Source organism: Hippocampus zosterae, chromosome 14 (genome assembly GCF_025434085.1).
Source record: "Hippocampus zosterae strain Florida chromosome 14, ASM2543408v3, whole genome shotgun sequence".
NCBI lineage: Eukaryota > Metazoa > Chordata > Actinopteri > Syngnathiformes > Syngnathidae > Hippocampus > Hippocampus zosterae.
The window spans coordinates 6587585-6611204 of NC_067464.1; the positions used below are offsets into that span (position 1 = coordinate 6587585).

General features: G+C 42.1%; 1 protein-coding gene across 6 annotated transcripts in view; it reads right to left on the reverse strand.

Annotated features, from left to right (window-relative positions):
- Positions 1–716: 716 nt before the first annotated feature.
- rps6ka1 (ribosomal protein S6 kinase a, polypeptide 1) overlaps positions 717–23620 on the reverse strand; it is a 35180-nt gene continuing 12276 nt past the window's right edge. For 2 of the 6 annotated variants that reach the window (XM_052086282.1, XM_052086280.1), the window contains 20 exons: positions 9856–9972; positions 9681–9762; positions 8980–9060; positions 8418–8497; positions 8220–8326; positions 7980–8017; positions 7742–7884; positions 6961–7031; positions 6785–6873; positions 6429–6493; positions 5863–5965; positions 5594–5724; positions 4651–4776; positions 4474–4563; positions 4108–4266; positions 3625–3786; positions 3215–3291; positions 3006–3123; positions 2804–2941; positions 717–1772 (listed from right to left, as the gene is read on the reverse strand). In XM_052086282.1, the coding sequence (XP_051942242.1) occupies positions 1650–1772; positions 2804–2941; positions 3006–3123; positions 3215–3291; positions 3625–3786; positions 4108–4266; positions 4474–4563; positions 4651–4776; positions 5594–5724; positions 5863–5965; positions 6429–6493; positions 6785–6873; positions 6961–7031; positions 7742–7884; positions 7980–8017; positions 8220–8326; positions 8418–8497; positions 8980–9060; positions 9681–9762; positions 9856–9972 (2100 nt within the window). In that variant the 3' untranslated portion in view covers positions 717–1649. Of the gene's footprint in view, positions 1773–2803; positions 2942–3005; positions 3124–3214; positions 3292–3624; positions 3787–4107; positions 4267–4473; positions 4564–4650; positions 4777–5593; positions 5725–5862; positions 5966–6428; positions 6494–6784; positions 6874–6960; positions 7032–7741; positions 7885–7979; positions 8018–8219; positions 8327–8417; positions 8498–8979; positions 9061–9680; positions 9763–9855; positions 9973–11603; positions 12320–12522; positions 12577–13868; positions 14037–14449; positions 14580–23620 lie in introns of those variants that run through there. The other 4 variants (XM_052086283.1, XM_052086281.1, XM_052086284.1 and 1 more) reach the window with 4 other exon arrangements.

Genomic DNA, 23620 nt, shown 5'->3' on the forward strand with positions numbered 1-23620 from the left:
TATAAAAATCTTCATCATTATCATACAATAAGACACGCCACATTTAGCCAAAGGAACAATTCTTGTTTTGTTTTTTGCCACCACACAAGAACAAAAACAACGGTCTAATTTTATGATCCCTTTTTTTGAGTTAAGACAGCTGGTTGGACAAATACGCAGCCACACAGGTCTTCCCTTCTTTTACGCATGACATTCGACACGTTCATCACCAAGTAGGCCTTGAGGCACCGAGCTGAAAAGAGGACACTTGGATGTCATTGGGAAAAACTTTTTTTAAATGCTAAGTGGAAACAGCGCAGCAATGCTTCAGGGAACATTTGTGTGTGTGATCTCACAGGCAGTAACTGTACAGATACACTAACCCCAAAAAGTTAGAGATGTTGGGTGAAATTTCACAGAGAGACTTGAAGAGTCACTTAAAGCCATAGAAGTGGATATCCTTGGGAACATTTGTGGACCTGTTATGAATTTTGCCATCCACCTCCTTGTTTAAATAACAGACAGTCAAAGATTGAAAAGCTGTGAATGCACTTGCAATAGTTTAGAGACGGCGAAATCAAGTTTATTGGTGAACGCATTTTAGGTTCATCTTGAAATTTCACCTGAAAGAGCAACACCCCTAACTTCTTGTCACGAGTGTAAAATGAGAGAAAACTAGCTCGACTCGATGGAGAGAAAAGTCTGCTCGGCCTCCTTGGCAAAATGCTACGAGACCCTTTTCTTTTTTTTAAACACCTTCATGTCTTGCAATATTTTCAAACGATGCGCTTTCCTCGGACAAAAATCAACATCAAAAGCAGCCAAGCATGGGAAACAGCATTCAAAATGCAAACAGGGGAGAAAAAAAATAGAAACACAAAGCCAATATAAAGGTTTGAACATGCCGAGTCTCTTTCACAGAAAAGCCACCAGTGTACAAGATGTGTCGTCAAATAAAACACAAAAAGAAATGCCACACACTGCAAATCATGCAACTGACACTGTAAAAGAAACAAGATTGACATGAACAAAGTTGGACATTTCCCCCAGAATTCCCATGTTCAGGCTGTACCAAAGCCAAAAGAGGCATTTATGGCAGAAATTAGTATTTTAATATATCTTTTTTTAATTCACATTATTAACCCCCCCCCCAAAAAAAAAAACTAAACAAAAAAAAAAATGCATTTTGGACAGTACTGCGGCCACTGTGCTGCTGGCACAAACTGAGTTAGCAGCACAAAACTGCTAATGTAAAGCTCATCGTTATGTGCGCACACGCACACACACACACACACACACACACACGAAACAAGCAGACAAACATGCAGCACATTGAACAATGTTCAGTGATGACTGAGCGAGCTCATGTGGCATGGTGGTCATGCAGTAACACAAGCGTGCGCACACACACACACACACACACGCACGCACGCACGCGCACACACACATACACACACACACACAAACAGATTACAAACACCCCCCCCCCCATCCATCTTTGGCTGGTCCACGACAATAGCGATCGGCTCGCCATCACAAGATGGTGTTTTCTCAGGGGGGGATTTTCAGGGTCACAGTCAGTGTTCCTTGGCTGGTAGTGCCCTCCCGAGCGAGCTGGTTGGTTGGGTGGGTGGCTATTCTTTTTCCCAAGATGGTGTTGCGCGCAGTGTCTACAGAGAGGTGGATGGAAGTTTCTTTACGCGCCGCTGGGCCAGGAAGGAGCTCTCGATGGGCTTGAGCTCGGGGGTGGGTTGCGAGTTCTTCAGGGCTGAGTACGTGGCTGCCATGGCGCCCTGGGAAAGAAATCATAGTGCTGTGCTAAGCAGGACTCTCAATGGTTGACATTCTAGCAGCTCATTTCTATTTTGAATACAGAGCAAAGTTGTTTTTGCGCGTCTTATCGTCGCCGTCTGGCGGAAACCCGCAATGTCCAAATGCGGTCGGATTCATATTTTTTCACAAATTGAGATTTAGTCTGTTATTTTTATGCAATATTAACCAATTCAAAGCTGTGAAACAAAGACATTGGCACTCTTGAATGCAACTTATGTCTGAGAAGTGTTGCAAAACTGCATTTCCTAGTTCTGCGGAAGCTGTTTGGGATAATTGTCCACTTTATTTGATGTGTGGATGTTTTTTTTTTTTTTTTTAAGAGAATAAGCGAAAATGGTAAAGTGAGCTGCATTTAAGTTGGATTGTTTCATAAAAATTGATTGCTTGCAATGCTCGATTGCAGAAGGATCCTCCTGAGCCATGGAAGTAAACCTTCATTGCATATTACTATCCACTAAATACATGGGGGCCTTCAATGTTTTATTTATTGCATCGCTAATGCCTTAAAACCTTTAAGAATAAGTGTGTGAAGATGACATAGACAAGCGTAGGTATTTGTGACATATAAAAAAGCTTTTCATACGGTGGTGGCTCGGCATGGCTGCAAAATTAGAATTGCACCACCTGCCACTGACTCCGTCCTTGTACAATTTATGCAATAAATTAGCACTTTTTTAGCATATTAAATTAGCGATTAAATTTATTTTTTGGGTGGTGTTGTTTTGATGTGAGTATGCAATGCTTATTGAGAGCAAATATCAAGAATAATACAACTTCAACTAAGCGGTGTCATGGGGAGCTCAAGCAAGCTGGCGTTTTTTTTGATTTCCTGAAAAGTTTTCATTTCACAGTACGGGGATTTTGCCCAACGGCTCCTTCAATCAGCGCAACCCAACCACCAATCAGCAGACTGGTATCATTTGGTAGCGGGCCGTTCGTTTTGCTAGCAACTTGGAGGTTATCATGCGAGAATGAACAGAGCCTCAGTCACCTTGACCAGTTTGGGGTCCTGGTGGGGGAGTTGACTATTGGGGAGTTTGTCTCTCTGGACGATCCACGGGTGCCTGAGGACCTGCTTGGCGATAAGTCTCTGATGTGGGTCCACGTGGAGCATCTTGGACACCAGGTCCTGCAACAATGAGCGCACTTTAAACATGAATCGAGCTCTTTGGAACAAATATGTTAAGTCACACCTTAGCCGCGTCTGACACCGTGTCCCAGTTGCCTCCGGACAAACTAAAGTGACCGTTGCCTATCCTGTTCAGGATCTCATTGGGAGTGTCCTCGGGTCCGTTGGCGAATGGAGTAAAACTAGAGGAAGGGAGCAAGACAGCAGGGCTGTTTTAGGATACAAATGACTGTTACAGTAATTCATCATAGCCAAAGACTGTACTGTATTTACCCGGCCAGCATGGTGTACAGCAAGACTCCCAAACTCCAGATATCACAGCCCTCATCATAGCCTTGACGCTTCAACACCTACCAATGACAAATTACTTTAGCATAATAAAAAAAAGAATACAAATATTGACAGCTGCGCTTTAAGCTGACAAATACATCGACATTGCTCCCCAATACAATATTGCCTATTCAACGTGAACTATTCACAAACTCGCTTACAGTGGCGCCTTGAGATTTGAATGACCCGAAGAAACAGATGTTTGAACACAAACTGTGGTGCAACACACGTAGACCGATAACATAAACAATACCCATTGGCATAGATTCTTCATCCTCCGCAAGAAATGATTTTTATTACAATATGACAGCAATTCTAAATGAACAATACTACACAAGACGTGCCGGTCTCACCTCAGGCGCCACAAAGTTGGCGGTGTAGCACGGGGTCATGAGTAAACCATTGTTGGCACGCAGCTGCTTGGCGAAGCCAAAGTCGCAGATCCGAATCGATTCCGGGTTCCCCGACTCGTCCACATAGAGTATGTTGCTGGGCTTCAGGTCTCTGTGCACCACCTAAACAAAAGAGAAATGAGGGGAAACAAAGAGCATCAGTTCCCAATCTCATGAAAAAAAGAATCTGCCAAAAATTGTAGGTATCTTCTGCTGAGAAAAACATTTCTAGGCTGTAAATATTAAACAATCAAATAAAAACCAGTAAGTACTACATGTGAGCAAATACAGCGGTGCCTTGTAATACAAGTTGAATTTGTTCCGTGACCTTGCTTGTATCTCAAAACACTCACTGTTCCAGCCCCATCGAAAATGCATTAAAAAATAAAAAAATAAATAAAATATAAGAATCGAATGCTGTGACCCAATGTGCTGCGTCCTCACCCCCTGCGAGTGCAGGTATTCCACAGTCTTGGTGATGGTGTGCAACACAGCACTGGCCTCCCTCTCCGAGAAGGACTTCTGCTTGAGGATCCGATCGAGCAGCTCTCCTCCGCGCATCAGCTCCGTCACCAGGAACACCTGCTTGCCAGTGTCGTACACCTGCAACGGACATGGGAAAAAGTTATTTGGTATCACCTCAAATACCTTGAATGCATTTATTTACTGCCGCAGTGGTGAATTACGACCTATTCTGGAACTAGAAGAATTCAAACGGGACTGTTTTGACACTATTTTCTATCCGTTGAATCCGGAGTCCATCTGTTCTACGGAGTATAGAGCGACGATTGCGTGTGTGACTATCCTCACATCCTTCAGCGTGATGATATTGGGGTGCTGTCCGTATCGAAGCAGGATCTCGATTTCCTCAGAGGGGTCTGTGCTGGTCTTGTCAATCATCTGTCAATTTGACACAAACCAGGTCTGAATTTGGATTGTGATCGACTTGGCTGAGGTCAAGTGAGTCATTTGGCGAGTTGCCTGTACCTTGACGGCGTATTCCGTGTTGGTGGCCTTGTGGATACATCGCTTACACACGGAGAAGGAGCCCATGCCGATGTCCTCTTTCAGCACGTAGCCATCGCTGAACAACAAGTTCTTGCCATGTAGCTGCTGCAAGTGGACAGAAAGTTATTATTATTACGATTATTATTATTATTTTTAAAGCTGTTGACTACCACTTTCTTTAGACGGAATAAAAGTACGAGTAATTATGCCACCGGGTCTTGCAATTTTGATGAAAATTTTGTGTTTCGTTTGAATGGAACATTTTTCAAAAACACTGTAGCACTCATTCGACAAACAATCACATATTAAAAAACACAAAACACAACCCTTTATTGCACATAACATGAATGCAGTTCAACCAATTACAATTTATACAATTATTGTTTCATTATTATGATTGCAATTAGCAGTATTAGTACGATTATTATTAAGCTTTTTGTTTAACCCTGATTATGTAACAAATGTGTTAAGAGTGCTATACAAATAAAGTTGAGTTGATTTGTGTCCTCATACACATGTAATACTATTATTACTTACCGGTATTTTCCGAACTATAAGGCGCTTCGGAAAATATGGCGCACTTTCAATGAATGACCTATTTTAAAACCATTTTCATATATAGGGCGCAGCGCATTGTAAGGCGCAGAGAGTAGACGCTACAATAGTGTCTGCAGTTGCGTTATACATCCACTAGATGGAGCTACACTGTAGGGAATACAATACAATAAATTTATAGAGCTTTCACAACCGCTGGAGCTGTAGCAAAGCGCTTTATAGAGCATTTAAAATACTCCATCCAAGAAATCAGAATATTGACCCATATATAAGACGCATCGGATTATAAAGCACACTGTCAGATCATAAAGTGCACAATCTTATTTCCCCACTGTCTTCTCAGACTTTCAAGTGACTCCCTCCTTACCTGGACCACCGGGTGTGGTGGTGGTTGCACAGGCTCAGCTGACCCTTCTTCCTCCAACAGACTCGATGCGATAAAGCTGAAGCCTCGGAACAGCTGGTGAGCGCCGGCACTTGGCGGCACGCCGGGAGAGTCTGCAGAAACGATGCGGATGAAAAGTTGAATGGTGTAAAATAATGAAAGAATCAATGGAATGAATACATTTTAAAAAAACAAAACCAATAATAATCATAAAATGTCCAAACTTCCAAGGCGTTCTTAACGGCTCTCACCTTTCGGGGTGCGGGAGGTGAACTCAGAGTCAAAGTAGAACGTGTCATCGGGACGCGCCACCGCCGGTTTGAAAGGGGGTTTTACTTCTCTGCGGAACAGTTTCTGAAAGCGTTTTTTTGCAAGATGAAAACAACCATGGTTAACAATACCACAGTGCTCCAAATCAATGGCACAAAGCGACACAGGCAATAATTGGTATGTATTCAAAAATAAAAATGAAACGCCATTTAAAGGGCCAGACAATCAAGGGCAACGGAACCACTCAGCTTCTTTTCCTGCTGCGCGTGGCCACTTGTTGAGTTCAAGAATGCCAAATTGCGAATATGAAGGGGTTTCAGTCAATTGATTTACGCCACAGTGGAGTACAGATTACTTTGGATAGTCATAGCTTTTACTCCAAGCAGTTAACTAGTTGAATGAAACAAAGGTGCTCAAAATAAAAAGACAAATCAAACAAGCACATAAATATATAGATAAACACTTTAAACATTGACATGTTTGGGGTAATAGAAACTATATTTATGATGGCTTTAAAATTTAAAAAAAAACAAAAAAACACACTCACATTCCAGTCAATGTTGGAAAACCATCCGTGACGTTTTATCTCCTCTGCTCCATCTGGACCCGATCCTACATAGAAACCATGAAAAAAGAGAGCAACATTTCAATGCATTTATTTTACTATCTAGCCCCCTGTAAAGTCAATTTTTAGAAATGTTTTTTTTTGCTCAATACATGACATGACTGATTCACCATTTTAAAGCCTGATTTCATTTTTTTTAATCACAAAAATTTGACAAAGCTGTGAACATCGTGGCGTGTCCAATTTACAAGACATTTTCATTTTTTTACTTTACAGCGACTTCAAATGCAATCTCGAGCCTATTTGATGTCTTGACTGGGTTCAAGTGGATAACTGACCCAGCCTGTTGGCGGGGTTCCTCTTGAACAGAGCTCTGAGCAGAGACTGCGCCTCTGCGCTGAGGAACTGAGGCATTCCCAGACGTGCCCTGCAAGAAAAAGGTCAATCTTAATCATCATCATCATCGTCGTCACCGTCATTGTTAATACAAGCGATGGTAAGTAGCGGCACTCACTTGAGAATCATGCTCATTGTTTCTTTGCGGTCTTTCCCATGAAAGGGCAGCGACCCCGTCAACATTTCAAACTGGTGGAGAGAAGATTCAGCTTTCATGTAACGCTCATATCCGTCACATTTGGATGGCATTATTGTACAACGGAATACGCGGTATAAGTCCCAAACACTTGAGGATTGCGAGGGCTTTCAGGTAAATATGTTTAAAATGTAAGAGATGAACAGCATTTTGAAATTAAATTCACCTGCAAGTTCCTTCCTTAAATTTTCACCCGAAAGCTGAATATCCCAAACTTTTTGGAAGCAGTGTATTATAGAAAAATTACATTTTAATGTTCGCATGTTGCAGTTTGGTTTGTGGAGTGCCTACCCACATATCACATGGGAAATTAATCGCCCAAGTAAATCTTCAGACTTCTACTTGTTTTTTCTTAAAATAGCTCACAACTTTGCTAACAATGCAGCTCTGCTTACCATTAGACTTTCACATAATCAAAAGAGTCAAAGTGGTCGGCTCGCTCCGGAACAATGGTAAGCTCCCAAAACCCGGCGCAGGGGCGGTTATTATGTTAATTATACTGACTGTTCGGTAACAGGGGAGGGGGGGAAAGACAGAATGGCATGCTTACATATTTTTAGAGCTAGGAAGATAATAAAATATATACAGTCTTGTTTCATTTCCCACTTGACGGGTGAGCAGGCATTCAGGATATGCGCTTTCGATAATATGCCCCCAATTAAGGTTCAACTGTTCGAAGATTATCATGCTTCTCCTTCCTTACCATCAGTACTCCGAATGACCACCAGTCGGCGCTGTGGGTGTGTCCTACCCTGTTGACCACCTCAGGTGCCATGTACTCCACAGTGCCACAAAAGGAGTAAGCCTTCTCGTGGTGGTCAATGCCCTCTTTGCACAGACCAAAATCTGGAAGAGACCAAGGAGACGTTTGCTCTTCGTATGGATAAACAACCATTTGAGGCTTCAGGGAATCGTTTAGCCATTTCTCACTCTTTTCTTACCCGTGAGTTTGATGTGACCTTCCTCATCCAAGAGAATGCTGGAAAAACAACAGTAGATCATGTTGGGAACATGACAAACATCACCACAAAAACACTTCAAGACAGCTAGAATGTACATTGCAGGCATGCAGGTGAAAATAAGTGTAAAGTGGCCTTTGAGTACAATTGTGCAAAATCTGTTGATGTGGAAATGATGAAAAAAAAATGCCGTTGGGTTATTCAAAATCCAACATAGTTTACTTTTCAGGCTTCAGGTCTCTGTACATGATGCCCAAGCTGTGGAGGTGGTCGAGGCCCAGCGCCAGCTCTGCAAGATAAAACTTGACATCCTCCTCTGTGAACATCACCTAAGAGACACGCACAGATGGAAACACGCTTCAGGAAGGATGCCGCATAAATGCACAACATGCAGCGTTGTCACACTGAGGGAATTCCCACCTCTTTGGACAGTCGAGTGAAGAGATCGCCTCCTCGGAGGAAGTCCAGGATCAAGTAGAGTTTGCCTTCAGTCTGAAAAGCTGAAATTTGGAGATACAGTGAACCCTTCATCATCATTTTTTTATTGGCGGTTTATTCCTGATTCAACGTTAGTCCAACATGAACAACGGGGGTCCACTGCACCGTTTTTTTTTTTAAATAGCACTTCACTGTATGTAAATATTAAACAGAATGAAAGAGAATGTGCATATCTAAACTGGTATTATAAAGTCTAATACATGCTACAGTATGTGTGCAGTTGGGTGTGTGCCATCAAGCGCCGTGGCCTTCAAGCGGCGGCGTATCTTCATCTCTTAACTCAAATGTTGGTTTGCAACACAGAGCCAAGCGAGGGCTTGTCACGAGAAAAAACAGGTAGCACCGTTTAACTGTAAAACCTTAATAAAATGATCTCTCTCTTGAACGCAGTCTTCGCGATATAGCAGCGGAACACTGCGATGTGAGTAAGTGGGTGTTTTCCATGAGGCGACGGGAGCAGTTGCCAGTGCTGAGACTGACTGACCGTAGTGCAGTTTGACAATGAACGGGTGGTTGACATCAGCCAGGATGTTTCGCTCCATTTTGGTCCTCACACGATCTCTCACTGGTGATGGGGACGAAAAAACACAAAAACCCACATAATTATCTGACATCAATGCAACACTTCAATCATTTGACAGTAAGTGGCGTTTTCTTTTCAGTGGCTGCTTAACAGCAGGGTACACTCGACGGCTCACTCTAGGTGGTACAAGCCAGGCAAGAACTGTGCAGTGCAGAAATGTCCATTCCGGCTTGCCCAGTAACTGCAAGGTTATCGGTGAGACGTAACACAGAATCACAGATAACTAAAATAAAACAACGAGCATTTGAGCATTAAGCGTTGTGCTCACGGCACATCCCCGGCGTGAGAATAACGGCGCAAAGTGGTTCCTAATTGAATGAGGAAGCGGTTTCTGCTCTGCTCCAGTACTGTTTTATATGGGCCACCGCCATATTGAGCAACACAAATCAAGAGTTGTAAAAAGCAGGTTTGTATGACTATAAATTAAATAAAAACAAAACATATATGGCGGTAAGAAAATGTATATTTTTTTTCGATAGAGTCAACGGGGGCCAAGCCATTTATGGCATGGCGGTCTACATTGTTAACGACCGGTGTCATTTGAGCGCTTGTGTCAGCCCCACTCCAATTCCACCATTCATTCTCAAGACGCTCTCTCGTACCTTTGAGCGTGGCTTTCTTGAGGACCTTCATTGCGTAGAGCTGGTTGTCATCAGGAGGAGTCACCTTGCGCACCAGGAACACCTCAAACATGTGAGACACGAGCAAAGTCACGAGTGAGCCGCAAAGACTTGCCGAGGATGGAAAGAGATGCGGCTTCCAGCTTGTGTGCGTTACCTTCCCAAAGGAACCCTGACCCAACACTTTGAGCAGTTCAAAGTGAGACGCGTCTGCTTTTTCCGAACCCTCTTTGACCACATGGGTGATGTTGATTTCCTTGATTTCGCCATCGTCCTATACATGGGAGGGGAAAAAAATTAAATGAAACAAAGGATGTCCAAAATGATTCTGAAAGTGTGGTACAGGTATGGCTAGGTGGGTCAAAATGGGCTTCCTCAAGTAACATAAGGAAGAAAATTGCTGTTTTTTTAAACATTTAGGTACCCTTTTTTTCCCCAGACCAATACGACCACCGATACTATAACCAAGTAACCGATACCACTAGTACATTTTACATTTGATCCATGTACAGTACTTTCTATTAAACCAATGACAGGTAATTATAAAGAAAAACCTTTTGTTTATTTCTGACAAAGACAGAAGCGTCAATACAGAATTCAAATTCAAAATCACAAAGACTTTGATTTTTACGATTCATTTGAAAAACATTTCAAGGAGTGAAAAACACAATTGACTACTCTCTCAGTTTTGGAGAATAAAGTGAAGTGCAAAATACAGGTTCAACTGTAAAGCAGGACAGTATGAAGCTAGAAATTGGAGCTCGGTGATTGATCACAATGTAAATATTTTATATCACTGATATTGATAATTATTATAATTTGTTTAACCTACTCAAAATAAGAAAATGATTCAATTGATTAAGGATACAATAAATCCAGAGAAAAAAACAACCAGAGAATAAATTCATTCATATAACAAAATACAAATAAAAAAAAAAATAAAACAAAAAATACAGGTGATGGTAGCACTCTGTATGTCGCACACCAGTAAGTAAAAGTGCTGTGTTGGCCTGTTGTCATGTTCCGTTTGTAGTTCGATTCGAGGGGACTTTAATTTTGGCAAAACAAACAGGAAGTACTTAGTCCAGTGAAGACCTCATGGTTTCGTGCTAGCCGTTGTCATCGTTTCTCATTTTCTTCTTGAGTATATGCCTTCGTCTTTTTACTATTCTGTCCTACTTGTCCGTGTCCGAGACGTGAACAAACAGATAGACAGATAGTGAACAACGAAAAAAAAACTAAGGAAAAAGAAACTAAAGCTCCATCTCAACATTGTGGATCCTTGGTCTTGGTCAACACTGTTCACGTCTCGGACACGGACAAGTAGGACAGAATACCTGTCCTGCATTCAACAGGAAAACCAAACCTTATGCGTGCACTGAATAAAAAACACATCCAATTTTTCTCAGTTGATGAAAGGACGCAAAATGTTTAAAGTGTGTGCTTGGAATACCGTCATGGAGAAAGTCATCAGTCAACCCAAATAGATTTAGCAAATGAATGTATCGTAGTGAGTGAGCAGAACTTTGATTGAGTTGCTAGCAACGCACTAACAATCCACTCAAAGCATTAACATAAACCTTATAAACATACATATACTTACACAAATTGCATCTTAATGGCTATTAATGGATGACCATTCTTTTATAGTTTTGTAGCTTTTATCATTTCACATTTGGTGTATCCAAGTCGAATACAATTAGAAGACTAAATGAATTTATTGGTCAACCACAGTCCTGAATTGTCATGTAACGCTATTAAACTTTAATCAGAAGGAAACGCTGATTAAAGCGCTTCCTCGTAAGAAAATAACAGCAACAGGAAGCTGCTTGAACATACCAGCGCTATTACAACAACAACAACAACGCATTTCACAGAACTTTAAATACACGTTGTTATGGTTACCGGTGTTGAGCGTTTCAGTGGAGGCAAAGCATCTGCAGCCGCCGCCAAGCCTTTGTTTTTTTTCGACAGGTAGAAGGGGAGAAAGCGACTCAGTTGAAATCGGGCCCCGGGGCCCATGTCCCAAGTCGTGACACTCTAAGGATCTTTCTGACTCTTGTCTTGTGCTCCTCTGACTGGCTGAGCAGAGGTTTGAAGACAAATCATGAGTCGGCAAAACAGGAAGGAAGAGACTGCCTTTATTCTCACACTCGTGCACCCACATGAAGGCACACACAACCGAAACACTCAGAGAAATAAAAAATGATTGTATGAGTGACAGTCACATATTTGAAGAAAAGACATCTATTATATCCAATGCGCAGTCATCAGGTCAAAACACTCGACTGCTTTTAAGTTACAAGGCAGGAAGAAGAGCCGAATCAGACCACGTGACGGAAACGCTCTTATCTCAGGCCAAGCGTTTCCCTCTCCGAATTATCTATTCACACTCATCCTGTCTTGGAAAAAAAAAAATCGACCTCAGGTGACCTGAGTATTAGATGGAATAACCGATAGGTTATCGATTCTACAGAAGATATGAACATATGGAAACCCCACGCTACTTTTTGGGATGCCGTTATCTTGGTGAATCACTAAACATTGTCGTTTTTAACTCATTCACTCCCAAAGACGTTTTTAAACGTCTTTTCAAACTTGGTCGAGACTTGGCTGGTACCAAATGAGTTAACAGTGAAGAGATTATTTAAAATCTAAATAACCACAAGGAAAGCAATGTGTAGCATCTTGTCATGTGGCATCTGAAGATGGCGAAGAAGAAGAAGAAGAAGAAGCGATGATGCAAATACGGGAAAGGGCAGATGTCAGCATATGAAAATGAGATGTCATAGTGTTGTCTCATCGCAGGCACAAAATGACTTACCTGGGCACTAATATGGGCAAAGTCCTTCTCTATCCACGTGATATGACACTTGTTCTAAGTGGTGTTGGAATGGAGAGTTCACATTATTATTAGGATGATGATTATTGTGTGGCTTTTCTTTTCTTCATCATTGAGCAAACACACACACACACACACACACACACACACACACACACCCACACAGGTGACAGAGGCTGGGGTTTGTAAAACAGGACAGGAAAAGACAGAACAGGAAGTCAAAGCGCTTTCTCTCTCTCATTTCTTCTCTCCCTCTTAAGATGACTTCACTTCCTTCCGGCTACATAAGCTCAACCTGCAAGAAGAAGCCGCTATGCAAAGATCAGCCTCTCATTCAAAGTCAAACACACAATGGCGACGGGGCACGGAACACCCCGCAGCACAATCTACATTGTTGTGCAATATAGATGGGGTAACTGGACTCCACCGTAGCTACTCCTGCAGGATTACAACTGTCCCTTAAAATCAGACTTTACACCAATCCGACCGCGCGTATCGAAATTGGTCGAGAAATTTGCATTCATGCACAATCGGTGATCGGCTGTAATGTCGCAATTTGCGCGAAATAAGACTTTACAGCAAACACATCCTCGATCTGTGCTGCCATAAGTGTATATTTGAGCCTGAAAGCTAATCTCTTTTTAGATTTGCCTCATGGGCGCGGACAGTTTGGGCTGGGAGCCTGTTTGGTCACTTAAGGGATGGGAATAAAACAATTTTTAATTCTTTTTTTTTTTTGGTAACTCAATTCATGTATTGACAAAACAATCAATTTAGATAATCATTACTTGCAGTTCTATATTTCACAATGTAATTCTGACATCACAATTAAAAAAATCATATATTGATGAATGATAATTGTATCAATTAAATTGCATTTTAATTTCTTTCCATTTTTTGCCGATATTTATTTTCATTTTAAAAAATATTATTAATTTTTTAAAACAATTTTCATCAATGGGACAGGAATAGAACAGTCGAAAAATGATTCCACCCCGCAATGTAAGTCCAATCATCATCCTTTGTGAACCAGGAAGTCGGCTGGTAACTGACAAATGGACGGACAAGCTCACAAAAATAAGTCAATCTATGATTTATTTCATCTTCGTTCAGACCTTGCCTGCCTCCTCAGCGCCTTTCCTATTTGACGTGTTGAAGTTAATTGGCTCGAAAAAAAAAGTCTTTAGAACGAGATCGTACACGAGGTCCCCATATCACACAGATACACACACACACAGACGCATACAGGACACAACTGGGCCAAAGTTAACATTTCTCACGCAAAACATGCTGAGATCCAATCAAACAACAACAAAACTGCCACTTGCCTCTCTCGTGCGTGTTTTGGTGCGGAATAGTAACCTCCACATGTCCAGATATTTCCATGTCACTACGAGCCAGCAGGCACCGCACCGCTTTTCAACCGCGCAGCGTTTGAGTTGGCCAACATGTTCGATGTGCGTTACACACACTCAGCAAAATGGGAAGTGAGGTTTTTCGCACCCAAGTGTAGTGTGACCGAATTAACAAGAACTGGTCGCAAAGGGGAAGGTTTGACACGAGAGGAACATCCCAAAGCGAATGTCTCATTTCTGAATGCGCTTTTTCTTCGGAAAGCACGGTCACTTGCAAAACGAATAAGTTGGTGCTCAAAAGCAATCAAAAAGCACAAGTGAAATAGAAATAGAGAAGCGGAAAAAGGATTTATTTTGGAGGTGTGGGGGGGGGGGGGGGGGGTATTTTCTCCTCCTCAACCAGCCATGCTATAGAACACACGATGAGAAGCGCCAGCTTGTTGAAGAAAAGAATCGCGTGCGTGACATAAGGGTGTGGCACTGGCCCCCAGTGCCACACCCTCACGAGGAGCCTTAAAGCAAAGACAAGGTTGGCCAAGTAAGGGCATGCTCACCATGTTAACTCGTAAACTCAAGACTCCGTATAAATGCTCCTTAAACCGAGCTTGGCACAGAGGAGACAATGTACATGAGCCTCAGCCAATGGTGGACTCGCAACTTGCGGCTTAATAGCTCACGAATGACATACAATTACGACATTTATCTGCCGGAGGTCTGAGACGCGGCTTCCTCTTTTTCTGCATGTTTTCAAGTCTTGACAGTTGGAACCGAGAGCAGCCAAGAGGCCATTCAAGTAAACACAAAGGACAAGATCATCTAAACATGCAGCCAAACACTGCGCTCGATTGTCCTTCCATTGCCTAAAAAGTCCACGCTGGACTTTCTCGACAGGGGCAAACACGCGCGGAAGGTAAAAGACATTGTCATTTAACTTTGTTTCACGGAGCACCTGCACAATCTAATGAGATCCAAAACAAAATCCTTTTCACAGACTGACAGTATCTTTTTTAATAGGCTTTACGCCTCATGTCTCTCTCCACCCTGTCTGACCTCGAGATAAATTGACTACACATCCCACAGATTTGTTCGTCATCCGAAGCATAAAAAACGTTTTGGTTGAAAACCGAGACGTTTGAAAACCGAGGTTTGACTGTGGATTTTGCTGCTTAATTCATTTTCCATGTTTAGATTGATGGGGCAACCTAGAACATATAATACATATCTTTTTTTAAAATAGACTTTGCCTTTAATACGTAGCCGAGGTATCAGATTGGGACTCGCTAGCGGCAGATCCTCAAAATCAGGTGACTCGGACACAGGTGCAGAAAAGAGTAGGAGGAAGAGGAGGAAGGGAAGGAAGGGAAGGCAACGGCGCAGACAGTTCCCCCTGCACCGAATGCAATCCTCAAGAACGTTAAATCATGGCGCTTTAATAAAAGCGTAGCCTGAAGCGGTTGAAAAGAGGTTTTCAACTGCATGGAGAAGTCATAACAGGAGACAAAGTGAGGGGAGTTAAGTCAAGGATCCAAACAACACAGCTGCTCGCTGTGTTGCGCTGCATTAAAAGCAATAAAGTATTTACCTCTTACTGCTTAATCTAATTCTTGACATCGTTTTCAGTCTGCTTACTCTGCTCTTTGGAGACTCAACTCTTCATTAGGTATGCTTGCATACTAGAAAATCCAGTACAAGATTCTCAGCTTTTTTTTTAAAATTCCTTCCCGGGATGCAAAATACTCCTCTCTACTATCATGCATTGCCGTAACGCCGACATACATCGTACCTAATCGAGAACCACAAACCCAACAAAGCAAAACCGTTGAGAAATGATCAACCGAGGCAACCAAACAAAATCTGAGGGTTGAAGTCCACCACTGAGAAAAACAAAGGAAGAGGACGTTCTTCCACTCAGTCAAGTGAGTCCTTTAATCTCCGGCCTTGGTTGGACATTTCAGACAGGAAGCGCTTGAATGACAGGTGTTCAACCCTTTCACCCCTTTGGTGTCGTCGACAACAAAAGGTTAATACCGTAACAGGACATTCCATCTGCTCTCCCATCATGTACGCGGCATAGATCGGCGAGTGACAGCTGCAAACTGACAAACGGGGCCACGTGATTGGCCAAGAAATTTCCAGGGAAAAAAAGTCACAGGAAATGTGCACGGGATTAGCGCGGATGCTACAGGAAATCCTGTGTGGGCAATCCGGAATATTAATAGCACGACAACATGGATTGCAGAAAGATGAGAGGGAGGTCAGCCAGTTGACACGAGTATGGATGGAGGGAAGGATGATGATGATGATAATGATGATATTGAGTTTAAACGAAGCTAGTGTGCTGCTGTGGCGATTTCTAAGAAAACGATGACATCGCAAAATAAACTTCCTTCGATAGATCTCGGATTATGACTTCTACAATTTACTCCCCCCCCCCCCACAATCAGACTGAAACCGATACTTCCCTCTACCCACCTCACATTGCATTCTCGGGAAACTTGACAAAAAAAAAAAAAAAGCTCAAACAGCAAACACGACAAGACTATGTCCTTCTTATGAAATCATAATATAACACCTATGTTGAACAATTATGTGCAAATATTTACTCAAGCTGCCAGCAATGACTACTTGGTAACATCACTGATTTGAAAGAGTGGATAGAAAAAGGGTGCATATATATTTCTTTTTTTTTATGTGAGTGAATGCGATAATCTAATAATAGTAAGTGGAAATGCATTTATTGATTTTTTTCCAGAGGTGAGCGAAGAGGCCGGCCAGCAAATGGCAAATATATTTTGATCAACAACTAAAACAAACACTTTTAGGGGAATATGGAAACCTAACTCCGCCATGGGTCGTCGTAGCAATGATAGCTTTGCTTGGCATTAACGTGAGGCAGACCCGCCCCCCCCCCAAAAAAAAACAGCGTGAACCAGACTGCAATGTGGATATTAAGAGGGCTGAACATCTAAGACCCTTTGCATAATAACTACTGAATATTCAAGCTTTCGTGTATACATGTTTTACTGGTGTCGCCACGGTAACTGGTGTCAACGGGTTATTTTTCTCCCGGGTTCAGCATTGGAGAAAGACATGAGATGTTCGGTTGGTATCAAGCAGTGGGAGAGTGAATTCATTGACTGGAATGGAAATAGACAAAAAACACATTTTTGGTTGGTTTTGTGAAACAAAGCCAGGCGGTAATTAGCCACATAAGGCTCCATATTCACGGTATGCAAAAAAAAAAAACACACAACAACAAAACGACAAGAGCAACCGGTCGCCACGTTCTCCTCGGTCGACCCTGAGAGGGAGAAGTGTGAAACTATGGCAACTGTGTTTCTCATCTTTGTGAAGAGAGGCTGTGAGGATGGCGGGACCGTGTTTGCGCAGGAAACGGCCGTCACGTTCAGCAGCTTCCATGCGCACCAGTGCCGTTTTCCAACGCCAACGTGGACATTCGTCTCCCCCCCCCCAGTCAAATACCACCGTGGCCTTTCAAGGTTTTGAGCTCTAGAGCTTGTGAATAATCACCGAACCCCCCCCCCCCCCCCACCCCCTCCCAGTCTGTCAGATGTGTTGAATGAGGCCAACGTAAAAACAAAAATAGTTATGAATGAAACTCTCGATGAGCAAGAGGGTTTATGACAACCGAGATTACGTGTGAGATAAAAAAATATATAAATCAAAAAAATTAAATCTCTACTACTGCAGGGCTAGGCGACGCTGAGGACACGGTAACCATGACAACAATGGCTCGTGGCAGCCAAGGATGGAAGGAGGAGGGGCTACTGAAGGGAAGGGATTAATGGTTAGTTTGAATGATTGGAGCTTTTAGTCTGCTCAGGCACGCTGAGAAACCATCTTTAATTGTTACAGTACATGCAGACAGACAAGGAAAGAAAAACAGGCTACGAGAGTCAAGGACTCGCATTCATGTGACGCAACATCGCAGAAAAACCGGGAAGATGGACATTTCAAGTGAAATTCCTTCACGGACAAATGAAAACAAATATACTTATTACACAGAGAATTCCAGGGAATGGTCTCATAAAAACACACAGACACTTGACTTGGGCATTTTTACCATCTAGAAACTTGTTCAAGAGGGGTGAAGCATTACAAAAAAAAAAAAAAAATCAGTCTCGGTATATGAGATTATTTTGGCTTTTTAAGAATATAAAGGCTAAATTGCCCCTCAGCGCTTTCGATTTGTTGGTATTCATAGTAACATACTTGTGATAGTTTTGAGGAATATTAAAAAAAACGCTCAACAAGAGTTGGAGTAAATGTTTGCACATTTTAAAATTATTTTTTTCCCAGATACCGGTAATGATGTACAATTAAACATTTTAAAGGGTGCCCTGAGGCGAGCCGACGAGAGCGATCAGTGTTTTGCGCGCGATTTAGAGCCTCCTGCAAGCAGAGGGGCATGCTGGGTAATTGGGTTATAAACCATCGCTCCGTCTGCGCATGTGTGTGTGTAGGTGCGCGCGTTTGGCCAGTGTCTCTGCAGAGCCACCTTCTACCATTAACAGCAGATTCTGTCGATGATAAACGCACACAAGAGGTCGTCGGCTTCAGTCGAATACACGCACGCACAAACAGAATTATGCTCGTCCAACCAAACACACAGTACGGAAACAATCAATATGTATACACACGCAACAATCTCTAAAGGCTGCAGAGGCAATCGAAAACAAGTCTGCAAATAATAAACAGTTTTCATTTGTACTCATCATAAAACTCAATTAACTTGCCTTACAAATACGTAAGGTGTGAACGAGTGTGCGTGTGTGTGTGTGTGTGGACGAGCCTTGTTAAACATTATGCAAGTTGGAGCAAAGTCTGTAGCCCTCACGCCATGATAATTTTTCCGTCTTGTTCTGAGAGCAATTGCGTGGATTGTCGGGAGAAGGCAAACACTAGAGCTCTCACTCGAGGTCACCCATGAATGGTCAAAAAAAAAAAAAAAAAAAAGCAGCAAGATTTTAAATGAGCCTATACAATTTAACCTCCTTCATGTTGAGTGGCCTTGCATAACATTGAGACAAGAAAGGTTTTCATCGAAATCTAGCGAATGGGGAAAACATTCGACTTTCTGAGGTAGTATAAGAGAAATGATAAGAAGCAGAAGGCCCCTCGTGTGCAAGTTAATACGGTAACAGTGGGCGCAGGAGTGTAAAGTTTAACACGACACACACTTCTGCCTTATTGTGTTGAAAGCGGTTATCAACACAACAGGCCACGTCTTTTTTTTTTTTGCAATATCCCGCCTTGCCTGAATTCTGCGTAAAGTGAATAAGTTCAATGCTCTTTTATGGCTATTATGCTTCAATGTGGTGTTTTTGTTTTGTTTTTAAACAGGATCTCAGAGTTAAAGAGACAGGTCATATCAGCTTTACATTGAAAATCTACATTTATTTAAAGCACACATATGCACATGCCCTGATATGGAATTATTTGTTCTGATTGCCAAGTGTGCAAAAACATTTAACAGATAAACAGTATATATATATATATATATATATATATATATATATATATATATATATATATATATATATATATACACACACACATGAATATAGGGGACCAAAGCTTGAAATATGGATATCTGAACACAAACGATGCAGCAACACATCTAGACAGACATAGTTATACTTACAGGCATACTGTATACACTTAAACCGACTGATATTACAGCGGCACCGAGACCCCGAGAGAGAGACTGAAAGGATAGTAAAGTACATCTCTATGCCTGCCCTGTGCTGTTGCAGAAAATGAATGGATTTGTGATGATACTCTTTGTCCCTTTTTGCATATGTGCATGCGGGCATGCGTGCGTGTGGGTGTATCCGTTGTACCCTCCTTTTTGTCGCTGGAGTCCAACCACTGTCTCACTGCGCTGTGGTTGTACCCAGAGGCTTTTTTTTCCACCCGCAGCGGCCAACCACCCGCGATACTTATCATGCGAGATGAAATTTAAAGCGGTAATCGGTTGTGGTCTGTTCGAGTGCTCGTCACTGCAGCGCTCGTGACGACATTCGGCGGGCGGAAGGACGGAGTGGTGGCAGGGGAAGGAAAGAAAGGGGCATGCCGCAGCAGATGGAGAGTGTGGTGATTTCAGTTCTTTGTAGATATATTCGGGTCAAGTGTTCGTGATGGGATTTAACTATTTAATGACAAGCATTAAATACAAGTTACGTTGCATTGTAAAGGTCAAAATGACGCCATGAGTCAATGACTACCCCCGCTTTTGCGCTCGTCCTGACTTTCCTGTGGAATGTGAAGCGTTTGGTTCTGCGAGTCTCCGAGGAGTGTCCACGCTTTGTCAGAACACGCCTCTCTCCCCACTCGCTGTGAATGTTTGAACTCAACACACACTCGCGATCATCTCTCCGCAGGTTCTTCACGACAGTTTTCCCCGTGGCAAGCGCGGCTGGGAAACTTAAGATGGAAACCGCGGCTCGCGATGACCACCATCTGGTCACGCTTTCCAGGAAGTGCTGTGGAATTTATTTAACCTCTTCAAAACTGAGGAAGCACAGCAGAAAATTCCTGGATTCTAGCATAAACAGTCAGCAACGACAAGGAGGAAGGTTTTGACGACAAGGAGGGAAAAAAAATTGGGTGCCAGCCAAAACATTATGTACATTACAATTGCAAAATTGAATAGCTGGATCATAAAATATAACGTTCAACTATTGTGGTTTACAGTAGCAACATCCCTACTGCCTGCCCAATCAGACTGCTTTTTTTGGGGGGGGGGGGAATACAGGCTTCATTCATTGCCAATATGTGTTAAAAGCGTCTTTTAATAAGTTTAATGTCTAAAACAGTGGTTCTTGAGATGGGTTCGACCAAACCCCAGTAGTTCGGTGACTGCAAGAGGAGTTTCAGAAGGGAAAAAAAATAAAAATGTTCATGCTACATGAACTAGACTAAACAGTGCTCACGCCTCACAGATGTCAGTTTATAATCGGGTGCCAAAATTAAATGGAGATCTAATGCCTAGATGTGCCAACGCTGTACGATGAGGGGAGGGGGGAAAATTACACTAACCAGGTAAAATATTTTGCAATTTTGTACTTCACATTGTTAAATTAAATAATCCTTTTTAATTCAAATTGATGTCCTACATGCGAAAAAAAAAAAAAAGAAAAAAGATGCCGGAACACAGAAGCTGAAAGCATTTTTAGCTTGCTGCTGGTGGATAATTCAAATTTGGTTTTAATTTAATAAATGTATGAATACGTGGGGGACTCAAATACACGATTATTTAATTTGAAAGTAAGTCGGAAATTTCTTTTTCCAGAGGTCAAATTAATTATTTTTGCTCGATGCAGAAATAAAATGTCATGTTCTCTGAAGCGGTTCAAGTGCGATCTTCACTTTGTAAGTCAAAAGGGTTTTGTGGCTCCCGGTTTTATTTATTTTCTGTGGTGGATGATTGAAAAGGTTCTTGAGTATTTGAAGGGGAAGTCAAGTAAAAAAAATAATCTTTAGAATATTGTGTTCTATATGCCCCCACTAGTGTAAACATGGCATTTTGATTAAGACCGTTTTTGTGCATTCCATCCCTTGCTCCAGCTGCGACTACGTTGCTGTGCAACGCATCAAAAACACGATGTACATAAAGTTACAGCTAAAGCTCCGTCATGTAATCTCATTCTCCAAGATTAAAATGACAATGTAACGACCACTTGAGACCTTCAGTGCAAGTCCTACTACCTCTTAGGCAATAGAGAGGTCACTTTTGTTGGAGACACGGAGGGCCGTTTCCACGACGACCGCATGCGTGACCACATGCTTTGCACGCTCATGGCTACCGGAAGAAATGCGCAGCCTTGACGTTGCCTTTTCCTGGCTCGGCGTTTGCCCCTGGGCTCTGACCGATCGTCAAGTACGGCGCCTACACACTCTCTCTCTCTCATTGTTCAATATTTAATCAGGTCGAGTAACACTCGACACAGAGGCTGCTCCGAGCCCTCTGCTCAACCTGTCAATGCAGGTGAATGCATTGTATAGAACAGAGGTCACCAACATGGTGCCCGTGAGTCGTCCTCAACGACCACATTAGCAGCCCCCGAGCCTGTTCTGAAGATTGCACATCAGTGATGGAGCACTGTGACTTCATCAGAATGTTTAAAAAGTGATGCTTTATAGGAAGCTACTTTTACTTTTTCACACCTGGACAGGTAGTTTGGGATTTTTTTTGTTTTGTGCCTTAATAAATTAAATTGGCATTTAGAAACTGGGTAGTCTGTGTGGTATTAAAATGGGTTTGATGAACTGTAATTTGAATGTGATGAATATGCATAGAACACAGAAATCGGGAAGGTGGGCAGATACTATTTCACAGCATTGTATGCTTGCCGAGCTGCATGCGTTAGTTTCCATCTTCTATTTGTTTTGCATAATTTTCCCAGGACTTTGACACCATGGATGAAACCTTCAAAAGGCATACTTGCAAAGCCTTCTGTTTGCTTCTGTCTATAATTTACTTTGGTTGGTTTAATAATGAAACGTGGATGAATGCTGTTCCTGCTCTAATGAGGCAATTTTGCAGGGTCTCTGGGTGAAAGAGGCTCACGTTTCTATTCACTTGACTCGCATTACTCCCATGCGGCCCAAAAAACGTAAAGTTTGCGTAGATGCGTACAGATTCCCTTTCAAATTACGTTGCCTTTTTCAACACCTTATCTTCACTTATGGCCTTTAGCAGCACTGAATTATGCCTTTTTTTTATTGAGCCGTTCAGCTGATTCCATTCGCTCAGCAACTAACTGCAGTGGAAAAAGAAGAAGCCATTAGCCATCTCTGGTGCATTACCTCGTTCTAATTTCTGCCCTCCAGCTCGTAAGGTAGGAGCTCATGCCGCAGTGGGGCGAGAATTATGTAACAGGGACGACGTAAAGGAGCAGGCTTGCATTAAAACCTAAAATTAAGCGTAGGCCAAATTGTGCTTGTGGTCTATTGGTCGCATCCATTCAGTGGCACCGTTTAAGGCAGTGGCGGAAAACCTATTTCCACTCCGTTGTGATAACGTCAAGGTTGTTTCACCAGCACTTACAAGAGCTTCACAAAAGGTTTGAACATTTATCACCATCAAAAAAAAAAACACCAATGAGTAAACTTTGACTAAGGTTGAGACATTTTGTCTACTTAGCTCCAAAAGGGGGGGAAAAAAAGGGCGGCGAATGTGTTGTCCTGTGCCATCATTTTAAAAAAAACAACTTTTTTAAAATAATATAATCACAAAGTTTGATGTAAAGAATTATTTCTTAATTTGGGATTTTCTTTCCCAATAAAGGTTGTAATTTTTTTCTCAGATTTTAGACAAACGCTGAATTTATTCAAACCTAAAGAATACGTCTTAACCTTTTTTACGTGCTTCGACAAGCGTGTTCTTTTCCCACCACTGTACATGTCACAACTTTTACAAGCTGATCAGATTAATTTACTACATCGTGTTAGCTTGCCAATCAGCCCGTATAGAAACCAATTCCACGGTCCAGTTCTGCTAATTAATCCTTTCAAAAGCTGCGTCAATGGCCTGGCTGACAAACAATCTCATGACATTGTCGAATGTCAATCTCCTTCTAGTAGTATCGAATGCAAGATTCTGATAAACTAAAGCAGAACAAATAGCAGGTCCAAGTGTTGTCCAGTCAATTAGCATATGTGATTCCAGAAGTACCGGTCCCTGGCGGTAATTTAACACT